We start from the raw sequence: 22788 nt of genomic DNA on the forward strand, positions 1-22788 counted from the left end.
CAATACTTCCAATATGAACATCTGACATTTCATTCTCTCAACTGATTCCTAATTTATAGAGGATTCCAGCACCTCTTCACAAATGCCCAGAAGCACAGGACCACGGAGGTACCTGTCACCAGCATGGCACGGGGCAGAAGTGGCACATCTCACCACCAGTTGCAGTAGCACTCTTTCAACTGCTTACCTGCTGGGATCTGCATGGTTGGCCAGAATGCTGTAACACCCGGTGATCAGCTTCTCATACACACGAGCCAGAAACTCATCAGACTCCGCAGGTCCCAAGATGCGCTCCAAGGAGTTACTGCTGATCTCAGCCACACTCTCTGTGCTCGACTCCAAGAGAAGGGGTAGTAGGGTCCGGATGACCTGTGCTGGGTTCATCTCATCCGACCAGCTAGAGTCAGGGAGGCAGAAGCAAGTTAAGAAACGTCCTAAAATGCTGCAAGGTTGGGGCAAACCTTAGTTTAGTCTCGTCCCTCCATGATAGCTGTTTCTTTACATTTTTCTTTTTCTATTGTTTTGGGAGGCAGGGTGTGTTCCGAGATAGGGTTTTTCTGTGTAACAGCACATGCCTTTAACGCCAGCACTCAGGAGGCAGAGGCAGGGAGATCTCTGAGTTCAAGACCAGCCTAGTCAACAAAATGAGTTCCAGGACAGCCAGAGCTACACTGAGAAACACTGTCTCAAAAATCAAAACAAAGCAAAAATCATTTATTGAAACAGCAAATTAATAAGATACATTTGTGTATTAGGCATAAAAGAAACTAAAAGCAGAGATAGCAATCCATCCTCGAATACTCTAGAAGAGCTGTCAGGTGACCATTGTGAAGGCAATGCAATGTATTCTCCTTTGACCAAACTACAGGAAGACAAACTGTCCTTCTGGTAGCCTGCCCTATTCTTTGATTCTAGCAAACATGATGTAGGAATGTCACTACTGCCTCAACTGTACTGTACTCTTTCAGCCACAAACAGCACCCACATCATGAACATGTTTGGGGGGAGGCGGGCTGGGCTCCAGGATCTAGTACTCACACTATCAGATCCCCAGTCAACCTGACCAGGGAGAGGAGGGTATGCTTCAGGGAAGCCGCCAGGGGTAGACTCTGGCCACAAAGAGTCCCCAGATGAGCAGCCTGCACAGCACTGATGTAACTCTCAGACGGGATGGTGTCATTGGCAAATGCATTGCGCTGAAAGAAGAGAATTAGGAGTAATAAAAGGATTGTCTACCCTGCACAAAATTCACTGTCAGATTTACAAAAAGCCAAAGCAAAACAAAACAAAATCTACCATAAGCTAAGGCCTCACTAGGTTTGCAAACAGTGCTCTTCCTGAGGATGCTGGGCAGAGGGGAGGAGGCAGTTAAATTTTATTTAGAACAAGGTCAATAGTTAAACAGAGCAAACACCCAGTACTCCCTCCAACTGATCTGAACATGGAACAGTAAAACTCCTGCTTGTCTGGAACAACTAGGGAGGATCTGGACTTTGCAAGGTTGCAAGGCATCTCATCTCCATTACAAGGACAGTAACTGCCCTAAGTCCACAGTTTCAAAACCAAAAGAGGAAGATGAGTCATCCCTTGCTCCTCCACAGACGTTAAAGAAAAGAATAACTGTCCACAGAGGTAGTCTGAGTGGCAAAAACACAATGAGAACGCCAACAGCACTCAACAGCCCAGAAAGCCTAAGATCTGCGGCATCAACTTGCTGTGGACCACTCTTTGTACACTGTAAATATGTGTTGCTTTCATTGTTAATAAAAGCTGAGTGGCCGATAGCTAAGCAGGATTTTCGGGGCACAGAGAATGATGGGAAGAAGGGAAGTCTTGGGAGTCACAAGCAGAAGCAGAGGGAAGCAAGATGAACACACAGTGTTGAAAGAAGGTATTGCCACATGGCAGAGAATAGGTAAGAAATTTAAAATTTAAGCGATAGCTAGTAACAAGCCTGAGCTATGGGACAAACTTTTACAATAATAAGTCTCTGAATGGCTATTTGGGAGCAGCCACTGAGACAACTCGGCCTTCATCAACTCACTGCAGAGATCAGCACCTGACACAGGCAAGAAAACAGTCACCACTGAGAACTCGTGCAACACAACATTGACCACACATCACACTTAAGCAGGATTAACAGGTGGTGCAGCCATGGCTCAGAGAAACACAGTGGTCTGTGTTGTGGTGACATGGATTGCTAGGCAAAGGGGTCACATGAGAACATCTGGGAGATCACACTACGGATTTACTATAGGAAAGTATATTACCATGAGATCATTTCCCAGTAGCCAACTAAAGAATAAGGACACACAGAGTGGCTTAGTGCTTTGAATAAGCCCTGGAACCCAGAGGAACTCACCCAGGATCCAATGTTGGGAAACTCATTAGTGTTGATATTATTCCAGGACTCACAGACAGTCTGCACTGATGACGGTAAATTCTGCACCAACGTTGGACCTGGAGGTGACAGTACGGATGAGCAATCTGAGCAATCATCACAAGAAAGAAGGAATGATGGAGCATTTAAAGCAGCCCCCACTGTCAGAACCATTCTGTACTATGCCCAAGAACCAGTTAATTACTCTGAAGCTAACAATTGCAATGGTAAGGCTTTCATTTCCCATCAGCCACTTTCTAATCTCAAGGGTAAAGATGACAACTGAAAACAAAGGAGGGGATGCATTTCAGCAAGTCAGGCTCCAATCACCATCAAATCTGCCCACCCGCATCCCCATTCTCAGAGTAAGTATTGCTTTGAAGCCCCCCCCCGCCTCCCCCCCAAAATCCTGAGGGCAGGGATCATGAAGCCACATGAACAACGTTCATTGAAGCAGTACTAATTAAGACTCCAAAAAATTAAGAGTATTTAAATGTGACACTGAGGACACACAGACGGTTGTAAACTGTAAAGGGGAATGTCTGAGCTGAACTCCAATTCTGCTCAAGAACTCAGATTTTCTGCCCTATTTTTTGCCAGATCATTCCTAGGGCAGTGAGAGACTGTAGGCCTGATGCAGTCGTCAGTTCCTGTTACTAAACTCTGAAAGTCAAAGAACGCCACGGAGGAGCACAGTAAAAGCAAGCAGCCTGGTTTAAGATTTTGGCTTCACTCTTTGCATAAGAGTCATGATGACAAATGAAGCTCTCCTAAACCTCAGTTTCCCTGTAAGTAAACTGGAGAAACTTAACTTCACAGAGTTATTGGGAAGGTGCAATCAGATATACCTAGAGAAATGGCTGACACTCAAGGTGGCTCCAGTTAAGTGGTAAAGGCCAGCAAAGCACATGCTCACTTACCCAGTGTGTTTGCCTTGCACCTGCTAGAGCCAATAGCCAAAACAGCTGCAAAGCCGCGCAGCTTCTCCTGGGAGGGCTTCTCAGTGGATCCCTCTTCGTTAAGGTTCTGGAGCAAATAGGCTCTGAAGGGAAAAGAGGAAGAAGAGAGTGGGGGAACTGAGTCCTGCCATGCTCAGAAGAAACTAACCTTAAAGCTCAGGAACCATCTGTTCCCAGTCTATTCAAAGACAGGTGACAGTGCCGGCCCCTCCATGGGCAAAGGGCAAGAGCTTCCCAAAGAACAGTCCACCCTCAGAAAAGTTCCCAAAATACAATTCCATGACAAGCAAATCTGAAGGGCACTGAACACTCACTCCTATCCTCCATCCCCCATCTTGGAAGACCAACAACCTATACATACATATATGTGCACACACGAACACACACACACACACACACACACATACATACTCTGAGGATATATTTTAAAAAATAAGACAAGTGGTGGTGGTTCACACCTTTTAAGCCTAGTACTTAGGAGGCAGAGACAGGTGGATCTCTTGGAGTTCAAGGCCAGCTTAATCTACAAGTGAGCTCCAGGACAACCAGGACTATACAAAGAAACCTTGTCTTAAAAAACCAAATCAATAAAAGTAACAAAAACAGCAACAAAAAAACAAAACCTGTTCAGCTTGAATTTACCTAACATTTCCCAGCTTATTTGCCAGGGAAAATCCACCAGCAGCTCAGTTTTGGAAGCACTGGCCCAGGAGGCGGAGCAAAGCCTAGGTTCTGCAAAGAGCAGGCCCATCCACACTTTGCAGTGTCTCATGTAGCTGAGTCAATTATTTGTGTATCTGCCTCCTAAGTGCTAAGATTGCAGGCATAGGCTACCGTGCCTGACTGTTCCCTCTTTTCACTCCCAGTACTGAGGACAGAATCTCCCAGTTCCAATTTAAGAAAAACAAGAAGTCTCAATTTGTGAGCGATCTCCACTTTGTATATATTGAAAAAGAATTTTAAACCTTTTAAACGTCATTTGCTGAGCAAATTCTATAGGACATGTAGTTTACAAGGTTTGCTGAAGAAAGAGAAAGGTTTTGAAATACCCTCCAACCCATTTAGTAATATTTGTCTCTCAGCCTCTCAGGCCTCTAAGTCCAGCAACAGGAGGCTAAGACAGGAAGACTGCCACAAGGTCGGGAATAAACAACACAGTGAGACAATTTCAAAACAGAGTTAGTAATTGCTCCTACATCTGGTACAGTAAATTGGAAGCCCTGGGAGTGCTTCATTCTCACTGAGAACTGGAATGGTGGCACTCAGAAAAACTCCTATTCTCTGCAGCTTAGAAGTCCTTCATGGAATTATAAAAATTCAACATCCTGTGACTTTGCCTCTTGGTCACCCCTTTACACTCTATACTACAGGGAAAACGCAAAGCTGGCACACAAGGAGGGGTACAAGCCGACACCCCAGGGATCTCTCAGGTGAGTCTCCATACCTAGTGAACGAGGCATAGGTGTCAATGAGTTGCAGCGTAGCTGGAAGGAGGTTCTTGGTGATCTCAGATGACTTATGAGGGTCAGTCTCTGCAGCCATCTTAGAAAAGTGCTCATCCAGAGAGACCTGGACCTTTGAGATAGCCGCATCCAGGGTGTAGATGGACTGCAGACTAGGGATCTCATGCAACTGCAGGACGGTGGTGCAGTCAATGGAGCAGAATGATGAGATCTTTAAAAAGACCCAGGATATTAATTAGCTATAGCAAAACAAAAGACTATAGCAGAGCCTGGTTCTGTTGTTAGGGTTAGAATAATAGCACACCTGTCGGGCGAAGTACTCTTCCACAATCTCAACGTCGTACTTCACTGAGCTACACTTGGTGGAGGTCAGTTCTATGACAGAGCCAGCATGCTCGGGCTTCATGCCCTGTTTGATAAGGTGATCCTATTTGGACAACAAGAAAGAGTGTTTAGGAAAATAACCTGGAAATCCAAAAGCTTTCACTAACTTCACAAGTCCCCACAGTGTGAACCAAGTAGCCTGTGGAACTCCCTCACAGCACTGAGCTCCCCTGTGGTACCTTTATCCAGCTGACATAGGAGCTGATCCGGAGGCGAGATGACCATCGCAGAGTGTGTAAGATGTCACATTCACTCATCTCAGGTAAGTTCGTGGCCAGCTGGTTCATGTAAGTCTTTGAAGGTGGCAAAATTCCCAAGATCCTCCAGAGTATCAAGAAGTAATACTGCAGGGCGCAGGCCTCCTGAGGAGGTGAACAAAGCAGTGGAAGCATTGTGACATGCTAAGATCTCCCTAACAGAACAGCTGTTAGAAAAGATAGTCTTTCAATCAGAACTGTGTGCCATTGTGAACTGAGAGGCCCCTGAGGTTCCAAAAGATAGCCTTTCAAACAGAACTGTGTGCCATTGTGAACTGAGAGGGCCCTGAGCATCTCAGCACACAGAACTGCCTAGTGTGAACTAGGCCCTCAGAGCATCTCAGCACACAGAACTGGGTGCCCAGTGTGAACTGAGAGGTCTCAGAGCATTACACCAAACAGGCAGATACACTATGACAGTATGCTCTGTTCTCTACACTTGAGAAGCTACGAGGATACTCTCCAACAGCCCTGGCACCCCCTACTTTATCATCTAACCAAGGGAGAGGACAGGAGCTGGGCAGGGCTGCAATCAGACAGCCCTTTAATAAACAGCGTGGAACTGTGCAGACCTGTTTTAAGGCATCTAGAAACCCACATGCACTAACAGGCATAAAAGCTCATGTGTTAGCCTTCTAACATGACACAACACCCAGCCATTAACATGTAGGCAGTCACCAAGCCTCAGTTACATACCACTCAACATTAACCAAAACATAAAATTACAGCTGACAGAACCATGCAAACTTTGTAGAAATGCTACAGAAACAGTCGGTTTTGCAAACAAATGACGAATAATAGCTTAGGCCCAGAAAGGAGCTTCAGGCCAAAATGATCGATCATCACACGCAGACCCAGCCCCTCCCAGGGTCCACAGTCTTACCAGAGCAGTCACATTCTTATTCTCCTTTCTCCTGACTGTATCAAACTGAGAGCCAGCTGCAAGCAGGGCTGTCAGTGAGGTGTAAAGTTCATCGTACTTGACAAGCTTGGAGAAAAGAACTTCACATGCCTAAGACCAAGAAAGAGACCAAGAAAGACCAAAAACAATTTAGGTCTAGGTGTTGTTGCACACCTTTGATTCCAGCACTCAGGGAGATGAGGTAGGGGGATCTCTGAGTTCCAGGCCAGTGGGATGAAGAGGGAGACCCTGCGGGGGGGGGGGGGGGGGGGGGGCAAACACTTTTTTCTTCATTTTCTCCTCCTGGCCTCACATGATCACTTAGTCTCCTGGCTGTAAAAACATCCAATCAACTTATTCTTAATTGGTTTCTCCTTGCAGCAGACTACGAGTTCTGGGCCTCACACTTAAGTTTGTACATTGATACAAGCACACAGCTGCAGGCTTTAGAATGAGAGAGCAAGGTAACCATTTTGTTGAATGATTTGTTAAATTTCTGAAGTTTTCCTTTAAGACAGTCAAATGCTGACGTGTATGTGTGTGTGTGTGTAGTAAAGAGCACTCAGTGTGGGGGAGTGGAAAGCATCTGACCCACAGGTAAAAATGGCTTTAAAATTCTTGAGCAGGGCAGGGCGGGGCGGGGCGGGGCAGGCCAGACCTTATAACCCCAGCTACTTAGAAAGCTGAGTCAGGATGACTGCTTGACCACCCTCAGGCTTTCAAAGTTAGTTTAAGAGCATAAGAAAAGACCCTAACTCTGAAAAGAGGATGAGGAAGAGAAGAAAAAAGGCAGAAAAAGGAAAAGGAAAAAAATTCCAGAGAATAAGAAGAAATAAAGAAAAGAAAAAAGAAAATTCCAGAAGAAGGAATAAGAAAGAAAGAAAAGAAGAATAAAAGAAAATTCCCAGTACCATAGAATCAAGTCGGTGCAAATCCTCCTCAGAAGCCTCTGGGGACAGGACGCAGTAGAACCTGGGTTGTGGGGCTGCATCTGGAAAACGATGAACTTGTTAATCAAGTGTGAAGCATATGAAAATCAATTTCTACAATTTTCCTGAACTGGCAGGTGATGGACCACCGTCAAGGGGGAGACTGAGGCCCAGGGCCACAGCTCCTCCAGGAGTCACTGAGCTACAGATTCAGTGCCACCAACAAGGACCAGAAGTCATCACCCTCTTGCTGACAATCTTATTTCTGACCTGATGAAAAATGTTTGGACCAGTTTTCTTCTACTTCCTTGAACCCATGATACAGAGGACTGTTGGCCCGGCGGCTGCTGCTGTCTTGGGATCCACTTGCCCACCCAAAAGGGGGACTCAGCAGGTTGTGCTGCACCTTTGAAATACAACAGACATTCGAGTAAAGGGTATAGTCACTACCTGCTTTTCACACCAAGGACAAAAACAGATCTAGTTATACAAAAACTTGTTAGCATCAAATGAAAATTGGAAGATTTTTCTATGATTTCTTTTGGAAAGTAATTTCTGATAATGCATCGTGGGGAAGACTGCTCCAGGAATTAATTTGAAAACTGCCGAGCATAGAATCTCTGACCCACCGTCTCATCCTCTTTGGTGTTGTCAAAAAAGGCTACAACTACAGCATTTACTGTGAGACCCTTCCCCAGACACTAACGCACATGTGGAGCCAAAGTTGAGGGCATTGTAGCTACACAAGCAAGTAGGTTGGTTGAGAAAGAACAGTCATGAGTGAACAAGATGACACCCACTAGTCAACAAACCCATCAAGTAGCCTCCAGTTATCATGTCAAGCTAAACAGCAAGTCTAAACCTAAAGACGTAGCTAGCCCTACCCCATAAAGCCTTCAGAGCCACAAATAAAACCTTACTGCCTGCAAAGAATGGAGCTCTGGGCTGAAGAGATGGATGGCTCAGAGGTTAAGAGCACTGACTGCTCTTCCAGAGGTCCTGTGTTCAATTCCCAGCAACCACATGGTGGCTCACAGCCATCTGTAATGAGATCTGGTGCCCTCTTCTGGCCAGCAAGCATACACACAGACAGAACACTGTATACATAATAAACAAATAAATCGTAAAAAAAAAAAAAAAAGAATGGAGCTCTCAGGAGAGAGAGGAGATGGTACAGGTCTTCACCTGCTCAAACAGATACACAGGGGCTTTGGAGTACTGATGAAGCAGGTAGTCAAAGATCAAAAGGAGGCGCGCCAGGGTTAACGGCACGGAGCGCATCTGAACCTCCATGTTCACACTCAGCTCCTGGATGCTCTGCACCAACATGGTGAAGATGGTCCTGCGGCCCTTCTCAGAGAAGCTGTGGAAGATGAGGAGCAGCAGCTGCAGGTGCTCGACATTCAGGTCCTCTGTCTCACTGGGCATCACCCCCTGCAGTGCACTCTGCTTCATTGTAGACAAAAACCTGGCACAAAAAAGGGGGAGCATGTCTGGTGGAGAAAACGCAGAAAAGCCCCAAGATTACAGCACCCAGTGCTGGAAGGAGAACAAATTAAAGAAAAGAAAAGCTGGTGCAGAGAAGCCAAACAGTCAGATGTGGGACCAACAAGGTGGCTCAGTGGGGTTAAGATGCTCACCACCACGCCTGCCACCCCTTGTTCCCACCCCAGGTCTCACATGGTAAGAGAGAACCAACTCCACAAGTTGACCTCTGACCTCTCCAAGAATGATGTGGCACATGGGACTGACTGCCATGTATGCACAAGCGCACACCTACAGAGTTCTAAGCCAGGCAGGAGGAGGGGTGGCAGAAGGGGAGTGGGGAAGAGAATATTATAATATTTGGGAACTTGTCAGAAGAGCCTTTAATAAAAAAAAAAAAAAAAAAAAAAGAATGAGCACAGTCCATTGTCTGCATGTTCTTTGGCTTTTAGGAAAGAGGTCTGTACTTTAACATGGGTGCCCTTCCTTCATCCCAGCTCCCAGAATACCATAAAGAACACAGTGAGCCTCTGGCATTCAAAGAGGGCTATGATCTTGCAAATCCAACATTACAGCTATTTGATCCTGGGCTAGGGGATAGAAGAGCAAAGCCTTTTAGGAAACCAACAGCTTTGAAGCCTAACCATGAAAACAAACAAACAAAAAAAAAATGGCAAAAAAACAGGTCTATCTGAGGATTTGGGTGATTAAGCTGAGCTTCCCCCAAGGAAACAAGTTCTTTAAAATGTATCCAAAACTGCAGCAGCCACTCTAAATGCGCTTGTGTGGGAAGCACCTGAGGCCTTTCTCCTTCAGGACACTGGTCATCTTTGGAATCCAGGCTCTGAATGGCAATTGTAACCAAATCTCCCATGGCTATTGGAAGTGTCTTTTCTCAGACCACACTGTTTAACAGAACATCCTCCACACTCCCCATCACTTCTCCACCCACCTATACAGACAGAGAGAAGCTTCTCCCAGTCAGACTGCCAACCAACCAGTGAAACCCCTGCACACAGCACTCAATCACCCACAGACCTTCTGTTACAGTCTTACCTGTCCCACACTTTCAGGCATTCTGGGACATCAGGGTCACCTTGTGCTCCAGCTTTATGTTGCCAGATAAGCAGGAGACGAGAGAGCACAGAGAGGCCTTGGGGGTGAATGTACAGGGGCCAAGGGCCCTCGGAGAAAGGAGCAACTCCTAGCTGCTGTAGTAGTGTATTCTGGAAAAAAGAGAGACAAGGAACAAGTCAAAAGGTTGTTCATTCACCAAAGCTCCTTTTATGAATAATAAATAACAAAAGGACTTGTGAGTATACGGCTAAAAGAAATCTGGAGAGGGGGCTGGAGAGATGGCTCAGCAGTTAAGAGCATTGCCTGCTCTTCCAAAGGTCCTGAGTTCAATTCCCAGCAGCCACATGGTGGCTCACACCCATCTGTAATGAGGTCTGGTGCCCTCTTCTGGCCTTCAGGCATTCAAGCAGACAGAATATTGTATACATATAAATAAATATTATAAAAAAAGAAATCTGGAGAAAAATTATGTTGCCTACCAAATGAGAAAAACAGGACAAACCCCAATCACACCTGCAGTTTAATTAGTGTCTACGCAGGCTTTAGAAAGGACAAGTGCTTGGAGACAATGGAATCAAAGCAGTTTTCAAAATGGCTGGAAAGGGAGAGTTGGAAGCCTTTAGAAGAAACTCAACACATGTCAGAGCAGGGTGGACTGGGTTTGTTTGTTTTCTTTTGTTTGTTTTTAAACAGCATCTCTCTGGGTAGCCCTGGCTGGCCCTGAACTCACAGAAACCCACCTCCTGAGTGCTGGAATTAAACGCATGTGCCAGCACACCTGGCTAAGTGGACTTCATTTAAGCTAGTTACCTCAGACAAGTAACATCCACGGGGGTTGACAACTTGTGTTAAGTAGAAAAATGCTGCCTGTGAGAAGCCAATGTGTGTTACTCAATAGGGCCATCTGTTGGGAGGCCCTGCTGGTCATCAGTTACAGTCTGCCATGGCCTGGAGGCTCTCCCAGAATTTGCAACATGGAGGACCCATCCCCAGCAAGACTTCTTGCTTTCTACCTGCCCTTATTTGGAGAAGGTCTCTAGGCCTGGAGGCCTGACCTTATCTGAAAGCTGTCCCTAAGCCTGGCCTGACTTATCGCTAGTGTGACCCTTGGCAAAGTTCCCTGATAGAGCACCCCAACCTCCCCTTCCATAAGTAACTAGGACTTGTACTAAGGACTTTATGATAGAAGCATGCTGTTTAATGCAAATTAGGTGATGCCCACCATTGTCCCCTGCCTTTATATCCCGCTCTCATTCTGGAACACTGTCTCCCCAGAGAGTGATCTCAGTGGACTCACAAGCCATTCAGCCCTGCTCACTCCTTCTACTCCCTTCCCTTTGGTGGACCAGAAGCCCATGATCCCTGAGAAAGAAGAACTACAGCTGTCCTTGCTTCCAGTTGAGTACTGTTCCCAAGGAACTAAGGGCGCACACAGTGAGCAGGTGCCATCGGAACACAACCCAGATGGCTCATTTGCCATACGGCTGTGAAAGGCACAAATCATGCTAGAAGAAATTACTTTTTCTTTTTTTCCCTTTTTTCTGTTTTTTTCGAGACACAGTTTGGCGTCCAACATCGGGCTATTTTGCCCCCGACTCAAGCGGGTAGCCCGCTAGCTAACACAGCACCCTCCTGGGTGCTGTTTTTTAGTTCGTGACTCGGGCCCCAGTGCCGAGTCCGAGACACACTAGGCCACACAGGCCCATAGTAGCCAACCATCTGTAATGAGGTCTGGGGCCCCATCTTTTTCCTGGAAACTTCAAATGTCACTTCAGGAAAAACTCATTGTTCATTGTGAAAAACTTAAACATTAATCATATATATATATATATATATATCCACTGAAAGGCATGATAGATATATTCAATGAAAAGTATGACAGATATGGAGAAAAGCAAAGATGTTTTCTAAACTCATATTTCTTTCTGTCCCATATCATGGCTCTTGACATGGGACAGAAACTCCAGAAACTCTGGATTTTTCTCTTATTAACAGGCTTGGAATTGGAGAGGGACTGACTTTGAATTTTCCTGCTTCATGGAAATGTCTGCTGGATACTATGGGCCTGAAGGCTGAAGATTGATGCCCCAATGGTACAGAGGAACTTTGGGTGACTATACAGGCAGTGAGATCTCTCTGTCATTTCTAGGTTTTGAAAATTGCTTACTTTTTGTTTGCTTAGGTAATATTGTATTCTTCTGGAGTCTTTGATGGAGTTAAGAATAGTTAGTTATAGTTATAGTTTTCCTTAGTTATGATAAAGATTATTGTAATTTTTACTTGATAACTGTTTTGTTATATGTAATTTTGCTATGTTAAAGTTAAAGCCTTTCCTTTTTGTTTAAACAGAAAAAGGGGAAATGATGGAGGAAGGTCATTGGTTAAAAAAATAAACTGCTTGGCTGGCCCTCATAGGTTAAAACATAGGTGGAAGGAGTAAACAGAACAGAATGCTGGGAAGAGGAAGTGAGCTCAGACTCGACAGCTCTCCTCTTGGGGGGGGCAGACGCCTCAGAGAGACACCATGCTCCCCGCTCCCGGGAAGATGCATGCAATGAAGCTCCGACCCAGGATGGACCCAGGATGGACGTAGGCTAGAATCTTCCCGGTAAGACTGGTGCTACATAGATGATTAGAAATGGGCTAGTCCAGGTGCGAGAGTTAGCCGAGAAGAGGCTAGATAGAAATGGGCCAAGCAGTGTTTAAAAGAATACAGTGTCTGTGTAGTTATTTCGGGGCATAAGCTAGCCATGTGGGCGGCCGGGGTGCTGGGGACGCAGCCCCGCCGCTCCTATTACTACAACAGTTTCACTGTGTAGCTCTGGCTATCCTGGAAATTGCTCTGTAAACCAGGTTAGGCTTGAACTCAGAGATCCACCTGCCTCTGCCTCCTGAGTACTGGGATTAAAATGTATGAACCACTACCATCTGACAACTAGAAGAAATTTCTGACCAACTAAATTCTATCTTTCAGGATCCCTAATAACACAACTCCTTGGAATTCAGCATCAATCCAATGCCATGGATCTCAAGGGCTGTTTCAAGTACCAGGCAGTTACTCCAGGCCAAGCACTGCACTAACAGCAATGCATACACTTCCTAGTGAACTGACAGCCTCCAAACAGACAGGGATGAAAAGAGGTTGGGAATTCCCTGTGTCATGATGTCACAAGTCTGCACACACACATTAGCAGTTCCCTCTCAAATGCTGAGGGCAACATCACTACAAGAAGCCTAGGGACTCCAGTCCAGAGAAAAGTATTTCGTCTCTGTTCTCTAGACGAGTTAGGTAAAACAAGGTTATGAACACTGAAGCTTCCCTAAACAAACTCCAACTGGGGGAAAGAGCTGAGCACTGTGCAGGACCAGCTTCAGACAGTATAGGAAGTTGCCACAGAGGCCACACTCTTAATAATTCACTCAACTCTCATTTCCTTCCTGCCAAAATATTTCCCTTAACAATAGGCAGGAATTAACACATTTCATAACCATCTTCTTAAACTACAGAAGAAAACTTTAGAGATTCTGCCAACAGTTTGGGATTCTGAGAATTTAACTTTTTCCAATAGCTTGCAAGATTTATCCCTTTGGGAAAAATTGACAAGCCCCTAAAATATATCTGCTGAAATCACTTTTGTTTGGATATTTTGAGATTAAAGTTTCATTATGTTGCCAGGGATAGCCTTGGATTTGCAATCCTCTTGCCTCAGCCTTCTGAGCAATAGGCACTGAAATAATTAACAGTAAAAGAAAAACTTTCAGAATAGTTTCCAGTCAAATGTGGAGATCACTGAATAAAGGCACTGGGAAGGGTATCCAAAAGAAATGATCCTTTTGTCTGTGGTGCTAGAATCAAAGTCAGGGCCTGCATGACCAGGCACATGCTGTACCACTGAGCTGCACCGCTGAGCTGTACCGCTGACCCAGGATGCACACTTTAGAGAAAAGTTATTCCCAGGAATCCACAGGACGACCCCAGCTAAGACCCTAAGCAATAGTAGAGAAGGTGTCCGACCTGGCTTTGCCCTGTAGTCAGACTGATGACTATGTTAATCATCACCATAGAACCTTCATCCAGCAACTGATGGAAACAGGGGCAAAGACCCACAGTGGAGCACCAGGCTGAGCTCCCAAAATCAGTCGAAGAGTGGGAGGAGTGATATGAGCAAAGAGGTCAAGACCATGATGGGGACACCCACTGAAACAGCTTACCTGGACTAACGGGAGCTCACCAACTCTGGCTGGACAGGGAAGAAACCAGTATAGGACCAAACTAGACCTTCTGAACATAAGTGACAGTTGTATGGCTGGGGCAGACTGCGGGGGCCACCAGCAGTGGCACCAAGATTTATCCCTACTGCTTGTACTAGTTTTTTTTTTTTTTTTGGAACCCCTTCTCTTTGGATGGATACCTTGTTCAGTCTAGATATAGTAGGAGGGCCTTGATCCTTCCTCAAAGCAATGTGCCTTACCCTCTCTGAGGAGTACATGGGCGGGAAGGGGGGTGGGGAGATGGAGGGAATGGGAGGAAGGGGGGGAGTGGGATTGGTATGTAATATTTAAAGGGATAGCTTGTTTTCTTTTCCTGTTTTTTTTTGGGGGGGGGGTGTTTTGTTTTCTGTAATTTTGGAGCCTCTCCTGGAGCTAGCTCTTGTAGAACGAGCTGGCCTTGAACTCACAGAGATTAGCCTGCCACTGCCTCCCAGTACTGAGATTAAATGCATGTGCCACCACTGCCCAGCTTTTTTTTTGCTGTTTTTTAATTAAAAATTTCCACCTCCTCCCCTCCTCCCATTTCCCTCCCCCTCCCCCCACTCCCCCTCCAGCTTTTCTTTTAAAAAATAAAATAAAAAATAAAGACAACTAAGTTATTATTAAAATATGATATTGCCGAATGTGAGAAAAGGATGTGCATCCACACGATCTGACTCCTTGTGTGGGAGTGAGAACTGCAAGTCCCGTGCAGTGTGGCCTGATGTGCTGACTCTCACAGTGACAGCCCCAAGAGACTCACACTCCTCCACCCACAACAGGGAACATGATAAGAAAGATCACAGCAACACTTGGGATGCAATAAGCCTGGACACAAATCAAATGGACTTCAGTGGAAACAGATGCGTCAAGCGGTACAGCATAAACCTGATAGGTAGCACACGGCATGTAAATAAGGGCTACAGCAATCCTCACTGTAATGTGAAACTAAAGAAATGAGGACCTTGAGACTTAGGGTTCAAACCACCACCCATTTCAGTAGGGAGGGACTCATGCAGTTACATGTTCGTGAAGGTCTTGAACTCAGTTTGGGTGAAAGGTTTGTAAGGGAGAGCAAACATGTTTCCTGTGTGACCTGATGGCCGCTTTAAAGTGCCTTTGACTTTATATTCCCCATCAGACCGGTGAGCATCTGCCACTCTTACTTTGTAAACAACTTTTGGTGAGTTCTGTCTATTGGTCTACTATGAGAAGTACTGGGAGCTTGTTCAGTTGTTTGCTTCCTTTCTTTAAACTTCATGACATGGGGAAAAGAATATCTTTTTCTTCCAGAGATCCTAACCACTGCACAGGGGCACACAGAACACCCAAGCAAAACTCTGACCAGCAGAGAGTAAGAACAAAGCACCCTTCAATGATGAGAGCCACCATGTCACAGAGAAGGTGTGAGGCGTTCCCGCCTAGGCAGCCACAGTAGACACCAACCTGCAAGTTCGGGGACTGTAGGTCAGAAGTTACCAGGGAGTGGTTGAAGTGATAGAGAGCAGCAGCAAAGTCCTCATCTGATGACCCTTAGGACAAAGGGATACAGTTACTCAGGAACTTGGAGCCATAAGTGCCCTACAACAACACCCAGCCTCTCCACTGACCCTTGAGTCCATCTTTGTCCACCTCCTTAATGATGCTTGCCAGGGTGGCCATATGGTGCTCTGAAAGAGACACACTCAGATAGTTCCGGATGAAATTGTTCCGAGAGTTCAGCATGGAAGATGTGATAAAGTTCAGAATGTTGGAAGCCAGACCTAAGAACTAAAAGGAACAGAAAACAATTCGGTTCAGGGTCATGTGGTACAAACTTCAATCAACCTTAAAGTCAAGCTAGAATTTATACAAACCCAGAAACCCCCATGCCAAAAATGAAGTCTATCACTTAATTCTTACAATAGAACTATATCCACAATGAAAACCACCTGCACAGAATGGTCACCCACTTGATGGAGACCTCAGAAAACACCCGTTTTCTGAGCTAACCCACTAGTTCCCCTTTGTCCTCCAGAGCCCACCCCTGTCCAACTCAAGACATTACCAATAACATACTGGAGATTGACCCCTACATACATCAATAATTATTACACTCCCCTTTCTCTATTATTACACTGATTTGTCATTATTATAAAGACTAATCATAGGCTGGAGAGATGGCTCAGAGGTTGAGAGCATTGCCTGCTCTTCCAAAGGTCCTGAGTTCAATTCTCAGCAACCACATGGTGGCTCACAACCATCTGTAATGAGGTCTGGTGCCCTCTTCTGGTCTGCAGGCATACACACAGACAGACTATTGTATACATAATAAATAAATAAATATTTTTTAAAAAGACTAATCATTAAACGATTACATAAATGTTTTATGCTCATAACCTTGAAATAGGAAGGTATTTAAGGCTACGTGAAAGAATTGCAAATGACCCATTTACTGATAAATTATCAGGATAAAGGCTGAAACACAAAAGATAATCAATATTGGCTGGATCAATAAGTAAGCATTTATGATGCAGCAAACCTATGCTACAGGCTTTGAAACCACCTTCACAACGCCTTTTGGGATGGATGCAAATCACCCCCCAACACATTCAGATTCTGGCCCAGAACCATTAAGAGGAAAAAGTAAGCTTCAAATCAACCTCTATCTAAGCCAAAAAAAGAAGACTGTACTAATAACCATCAGTACTGGAAGCAAGCTCTTTAGTGATACATAATTACTCCCTCAAAGTCCTGCACAGGGGAAGATCTAGGTATCAAAATTATCCAACTTAGAACCGCTTTAACTCAGACGGTCCACTTCTCAGCTCAACCACTCGACTGAAGTAATCTCCCCTCCTCCCACGGCCCGAACCTCAGAATCTACTCTTACCAACTCAGGATCTTTGCGACTGGCCAAGATGTTGCCCTTCTCACCAGAGGCCTGTTTACTGGGGCTTTTAACCCGAGGAGAGCTTTCCAGGGGAGGGGGCGGTGGAGGGGGTGGAGGTGCAGTTTTCTCTTTACTGGGAGAGATGGTCTCCTCAAACCACTGCCCCAAAATGGGCTCGCTGTCATCATCTGAAAAGAGAAAAGTCACAAAAATAACCACCTCTGTATGTGTGAACCTGTTTTTTAAAAGTGCTCAAGCCAAAAGACCCCACAGCATGCTGATGCCAAGGATGGGGACTGCTCCTGTCAATCTTTCAAGACGACTAAGTGGATAGTGTTTCCATCTTATTATACTTTAATTATGGTGTAGTGAAACTGATTTTTTTTTTAAGGAGTCCAACAACAGAAGAGAAACCATTTTCTCTTATCTACCTGCCTGAAAAGAAGCCAAACATTTACAAGAGCAACCAAGTCTCACCAGCTGCATGCCCAAGATGCTAAGAATCACACCCCTTGGTGTGCCATACTGTCCCACAAACTTGACCATGGAAGGGAAGTGGAGAATTATCTTCTCTACTAAGTCTTCAGTTCTGACCTATTCATCCCTAAGCTACAAACCCACAATAAAACCAAATCCCTGCCACATGGCCCTTTGTCCTGCACAGGGAGAGCAGAAATCCCAGCATGGGCCAACAAAGGAGGAAACATGAGCAACTGAGATGTATTTTGATTCTGGCAGAAATGAAAATCTGCATGGGCTTAGCTGAAAGCAAGATTTATCATTTAGTATAATACACTCAACTTATTATTTTTGAAAAAGGTCTCAAGTAGCCCAGGCAGGCCTCTAATTCACTAAAGCAGTCAATAATGACCTTGAACATATACCCCTCTTCCTGCCTTCCTAGTGCTGGGATAACAGGTAAGTGCACCACACCTGGTTTACCAGGCTGGGACGCTAACCCAATCCATCACACGTTCTAGAAAAGCACTTTCCCAGCACTCCCTGCCCCTCGAGCATGTCATCTCTGAAAACACATAAATGCAAAGGCAACCAGGAAGGGGAGACAGAGAAGCACAGCAACTAGAGGGCTATCTCTGACTACCTTGGCTGCTGTCCTCCTCTGTGCTACTGAAGTCATCCTCATAGTATGTGTTGGAGTCGGTGGAGGCACTGGCATCACTGCTCATGGAGCCCTTCCTCTGCCGCTGCAGGACACATGCCTAGGGAAACCACAAGGTTGCAGAAAAGATGAATCCAGAAAAGAGCTGAACAATTTCATCTCCTTGACGACCTACAAGCGTCTCCATGTCTCAGTTGCTTTTCAAATCAGGTTTCCCCAAATGCTCCCCACGCAGGACTCTAGCTGCTTTATCTTACATAAGCACTCAACCGGAGACATGGCCAAGGAATGTAAAGGAGCATTCCTGGAGTGTCCACCACGCTTCTGCTCCAGAACTGTCACCACAAGTCACCAAGGGTCAACATAGATCTAACACTGGCATTCAATAGCTGCTTCCAAAGCTACAAGGACTATTGTCTTTGTCAAGCTGGGTACAGTGACATGTGCCTGTAATCCACGGAGCCTGAAGCAGGAGGATCACTTGAGTGCAGGAATGCAAGCCCAGAAAGGGAGGCAAGAAGGGAGGAGAGAGGGGTTCTAGGGAGGGTTCCTTTCCAGAACTATCACCACAGTCTGCACTGATAAACACCACGCTCTTGTCAACGTCACTCCAACTTATGAGTGGCTTGATTTTTCACCCACCTTTCTGTATGAAGTTGAAAGTAAAGTCAAGAGCAGGTTAGTCAGCGGGACAGAGTCAATCAGCCGTTGAATCCTTTGTGTGGAGGTGCTTTGGGCCATAATGCTTAGGACTGCAGGGGGACCATCTGTCTCCCAGCCCTGAAGACAACAAAACCAGAGGTGCATTAGTCCTATTACACTGTTAAGAAAGAACCCTCACTGATGGCTTCAGCCAGCATGCCGAGTAAACCTCAAACCAATCTGCAGACTCCAAAGAAGAGCCACCTCACCTTGTGGAGCGCCTCCACCTGCAGGTCCTGAAACAGAGATGTCAGCAGCTTGATGGCATGGTTTGCCAGGATCACTGAGAGCACTCCAAATCCCTGATGCCTATACAAATGAAAACAGAACACAGACCCTAAGATCTTTAGCAATGAAGCACAACCTCAGAAATGGCTGTTATCTTGCCATTCTAGCATCCCAGACCCCTTTAAAGGATCTACAAACCTTTCCACTGAGTACTATACACATAAAAATCACCCTAGCACTGCAGCTCATTAACAAAGTCCTAGCCACCAGCTAAACTCACCACAAACAAAAGAAAAATCTTACTCCTCTCTTTCTCCAATCTGCTTCTAACCCAATAGTCCCTATTTCAATGCACTTATACAACCCAGATGCTCATGCAAAATGTGTGTGTGTACATGCACACACCAATGTGCATAAAGGCCAAACCTTTAATGGTCAACCTTGGATGCTGTTCCTCAGGGCAATACCCAGTAAACCCGAGTGATCTTCCCATCTCTACCTCTCCTGTGCTGCAGTTATAAGGTACTCGAGTTCTAGGAACTGAACGCAGGTCCTCATGACTGCACAAGCCTCTAGCTCCTTAGCTCCAGGCCAAACACTTTTTGTGTCACACTGAGTCTGCTGAAGCTAATGCTTAATCTACTTCCACATCGACCTAAACAATTCCTTTCCAAACACAGCATAACTCCTGCTAACCTCTTGCTCAGGCCTCTTTTTTTTTCACAAGACTTATGACAATCTAAAATGGACTTGCTAGTACCGCTGTTATTTCTCCACTTAGAGAATAAAATCCAAAATGGGTGTGATGACAGACTCCTATAAAGCCCAGTACTTGGGAGCAGAAGCAGAAGAACCAGGAGCTCGAGGTCATCAGTTACACCACAAGTGTGAAGCTGGATGGGCTATCAGAGACCCTGTCTCAGAGGGAAAAAAAGAACAAAGAGGAGCAGAGCAGGAGAGGTAGCTCAGCAAATAAGAGCACTGATTGCTCTTACAGAGGAGCCAGGTTATACCCAGCACCCACATAACTTATGGCTTTTAACTTATATATCATCTGTGGCTCCAGATCAAGGGAATATGAAGCCTTCTTCTGGGCTCCAGGCACATACACATAGGCAAAACACCCATACAAATACAGAGAGATAGCTTAGCACTTAAGAGCACTTGTTGCTTTTGCAGAAGATCTCCCAGCACCCACACGGTGAATCACAACCATCCATAAGTCCAGTTCCACAAGATCTGATGCCTTCTTTTGACTTCTGTGATTAATAGATATGCATACAGTATATATATGTATGAAGGCAAAACATTCACATATATAAAATAAATCTTAAAAGTAATATACCCATAAAATAAATTAAAAAGAAAAAAAAGGAATTAAAAGAATAAATAAAATCCAGCAATGTCTCAATTGAAGGAACCACCTGAGCAACAGGTAACATTCACTGTTATCTCCTTATCTCCTTCCCAGCAAGTGCCACTCACCTCCCCTCCACCCCCCACCTGCCCAAGACAAGGTCATATGTAGCCCTTGCTGTCCTGGAACTCACACTGTAGAGCAGGTCGGCTTCAAACTCACAGAGGTCAGCCTGCTTCTGTCCCCCACTTCCCAAGTTCTGAAATTAAAGGCATGTGCCACCACCACCACCCAACACATATCTCATCTTTTGATATGAACTTGTTGGAAACTAAATACACACATCATATAATCGTTCTGTCTCTCAAAAATGAGGCAATGGGATCAAAACGAACTAACCTATCTAGATGCTAGAGCAAGAGGCTAACTTGAACCCTTGGGACAAGGTATGCACAGCACGCACAGACCCTGGCTACAATCTACAGCACCAAAGCAAACACACAAGCTCTGATGTGGGGTCAGCAGCTCATGAGCCCTGTGAACTAGGAACAGAGCACAGCATCCAGAACTGGAGCCAGAGGCAGACACATACCCTTTGCCAGGCCCCAGTTTGGGAGAGCCTACTCCCTCTTTTGTACGAGAAAGGATGTCTCTGACTCGGAGAGCAGCCAATGGGTCCTTCTCTTTCCCCTTGTCAGCCAGGGCAGTGGGGCTGAGATTCAGTATGAGGAAGAGGCTATTCAGCAGACACCAGGCGCCCAACAGCTGGAAGTTCTGGAAATGCTGGTGAGAAAGGACAAAACCAAACATCAGCGGGGAAAATCACACCTGACAGGAGGTAAGCACAGCACACAAGCCTCTTACCTCACCACCAGCACGGCGGGAGCTGCTGATTGCCTGTCCGATCATGTCGTAGATCTCAAGCTGCCCAGGAACAAACAGACATATAATCTGAGCAGCTCAGGTCACCATCACAGATCTAAACCTTACAACCTGAGCCAGTTTACTGGAAGAAGTATAACTGTCATCAGGTCACTCGGTGACCTATCACCATCAGTTTCTGACCTCATGGGGAACTACCTGTACCTCTCTCAGGGCACGACACCTTCTTAGGTGTTCCCATATGCCCAGCCCTGCATCAGCCAGCTTCCCATCCCAACCAATTCCTTTTATGTACTTACAGCAAAACCTTGTTTGCTACGTCCTGCCTGAAAATACATCAGCACCCAGTAAACCCAAAACAGTTCACTGAGTAAATCCTTCCCAAGCAAGGCTTATGGCTGCCACAAACTTACTGTGTTTACAACAAGACCAACACAACACAGAAAGGGGAGCATTTATGAATGCAAATATGCAGAAGACCTTGGCTGAGTCCATCTTAGAAACACTGTCCAGGGAAGGAGTGTGGAGACCCTAAGCCTTTTCCTCCATCAAGAAAAGAAGCCACACTCCCACATGTTAACAGTCAAGGTTTCCATGTCACCGGACACTTGACTTACACATTTCTGGACAATAGTGGCCGCATCACTTTCATAGTCGTCTTCTTTGGAGCTTGTGGACCCTGTCCGCACTTGCTGGGCACTACCCACATGAAGAATGGCCATGCAGGTGGCTACACTCACGCCTGGAAAAGAACAGGCACAGATTTCAATCTTGGCGAACGGCCTCAAATCCAAGATACAAAGATGGAACACGCTAGCCACAAACAATTCCATTATTCGATTCCTCAAAGAACTCCAAAGGTCGAGTGTAAATGCAGTCCTGCCACATAATCCAGCCGCCATACTCCTAGTTACTCACCCAAATGAGAAAACCCCACACCACACAGGAATCTGCACATGAACATTTAATGACGCTCTATTTGTAACCACCAACAAATGGAATCAAGCAAGATATCCTTCAAGATGAACAGACAAAGCCAGGCATGGTTGTACATACTTATAACCACAACATGCAAGAGTCTGAGGCTCAAGTCATGCCTGGGTTACAGAGTGAATTCAAGGCCAGCATAGGCAACTTGGCTGCCATGTCTCAAAAAATAAAAAGAAGGTTGCATGTATAAACTCAGAAGTATAACACTTAGGCCTAGCATGAGTGAGGTCATAGATTTAATCCCCAACGTATCTCTCTCTCTCCCCCTCCCTTCTTCCCTCCCTCCTTCCCTCTCTCTAAATTGGATGCACTACACAGAAAGGCCATGGAAGAACCTTCATGGCCGCTGCTAAGTAAAAGAAGCCAGTGTGAAAAGGCTCCAACCTATACGACACTGATGACACAACATTCTGAAAGGCTAACACTACAGGGACAGTAAGAAGTCCAATGGTTAGTGAAGGGTGGGGAGGAATACAAGATAAAAGGAGCAGCAGAGGGGATATCTGGGGCAGTGACTATTCTGCTTGCTGTGATAACAGTAAAACATGATA

At 45.5% G+C, this 22788-nt stretch overlaps 1 protein-coding gene across 2 annotated transcripts in view; it reads right to left on the reverse strand.

The window, feature by feature from the left end:
- The window catches only part of Ubr4 (ubiquitin protein ligase E3 component n-recognin 4), a 114209-nt gene that overhangs the window by 76713 nt on the left and 14708 nt on the right, over positions 1–22788 (reverse strand). For both annotated transcript variants that reach the window (XM_041652997.1, XM_041652996.1), the window contains exons 9-29: positions 21865–21989; positions 21230–21289; positions 20958–21148; positions 18990–19089; positions 18721–18858; positions 18061–18178; positions 16959–17146; positions 15697–15856; positions 15533–15618; positions 9815–9984; positions 8459–8741; positions 7544–7679; positions 7256–7335; positions 6327–6455; positions 5366–5548; positions 5107–5229; positions 4784–5013; positions 3301–3422; positions 2363–2460; positions 1039–1196; positions 188–397 (exon numbers count right to left, since the gene is read on the reverse strand). In XM_041652997.1, the coding sequence (XP_041508931.1) occupies positions 188–397; positions 1039–1196; positions 2363–2460; positions 3301–3422; positions 4784–5013; positions 5107–5229; positions 5366–5548; positions 6327–6455; positions 7256–7335; positions 7544–7679; positions 8459–8741; positions 9815–9984; positions 15533–15618; positions 15697–15856; positions 16959–17146; positions 18061–18178; positions 18721–18858; positions 18990–19089; positions 20958–21148; positions 21230–21289; positions 21865–21989 (3088 nt within the window). The remainder of the gene's footprint in view (positions 1–187; positions 398–1038; positions 1197–2362; positions 2461–3300; positions 3423–4783; positions 5014–5106; positions 5230–5365; positions 5549–6326; positions 6456–7255; positions 7336–7543; positions 7680–8458; positions 8742–9814; positions 9985–15532; positions 15619–15696; positions 15857–16958; positions 17147–18060; positions 18179–18720; positions 18859–18989; positions 19090–20957; positions 21149–21229; positions 21290–21864; positions 21990–22788) is intronic.

Source organism: Microtus oregoni, unplaced genomic scaffold, assembly GCF_018167655.1.
Source record: "Microtus oregoni isolate MIOR12 unplaced genomic scaffold, Mior012 000005F_ref0000423, whole genome shotgun sequence".
In the NCBI taxonomy this organism is placed as follows: Eukaryota; Metazoa; Chordata; class Mammalia; order Rodentia; family Cricetidae; genus Microtus; species Microtus oregoni.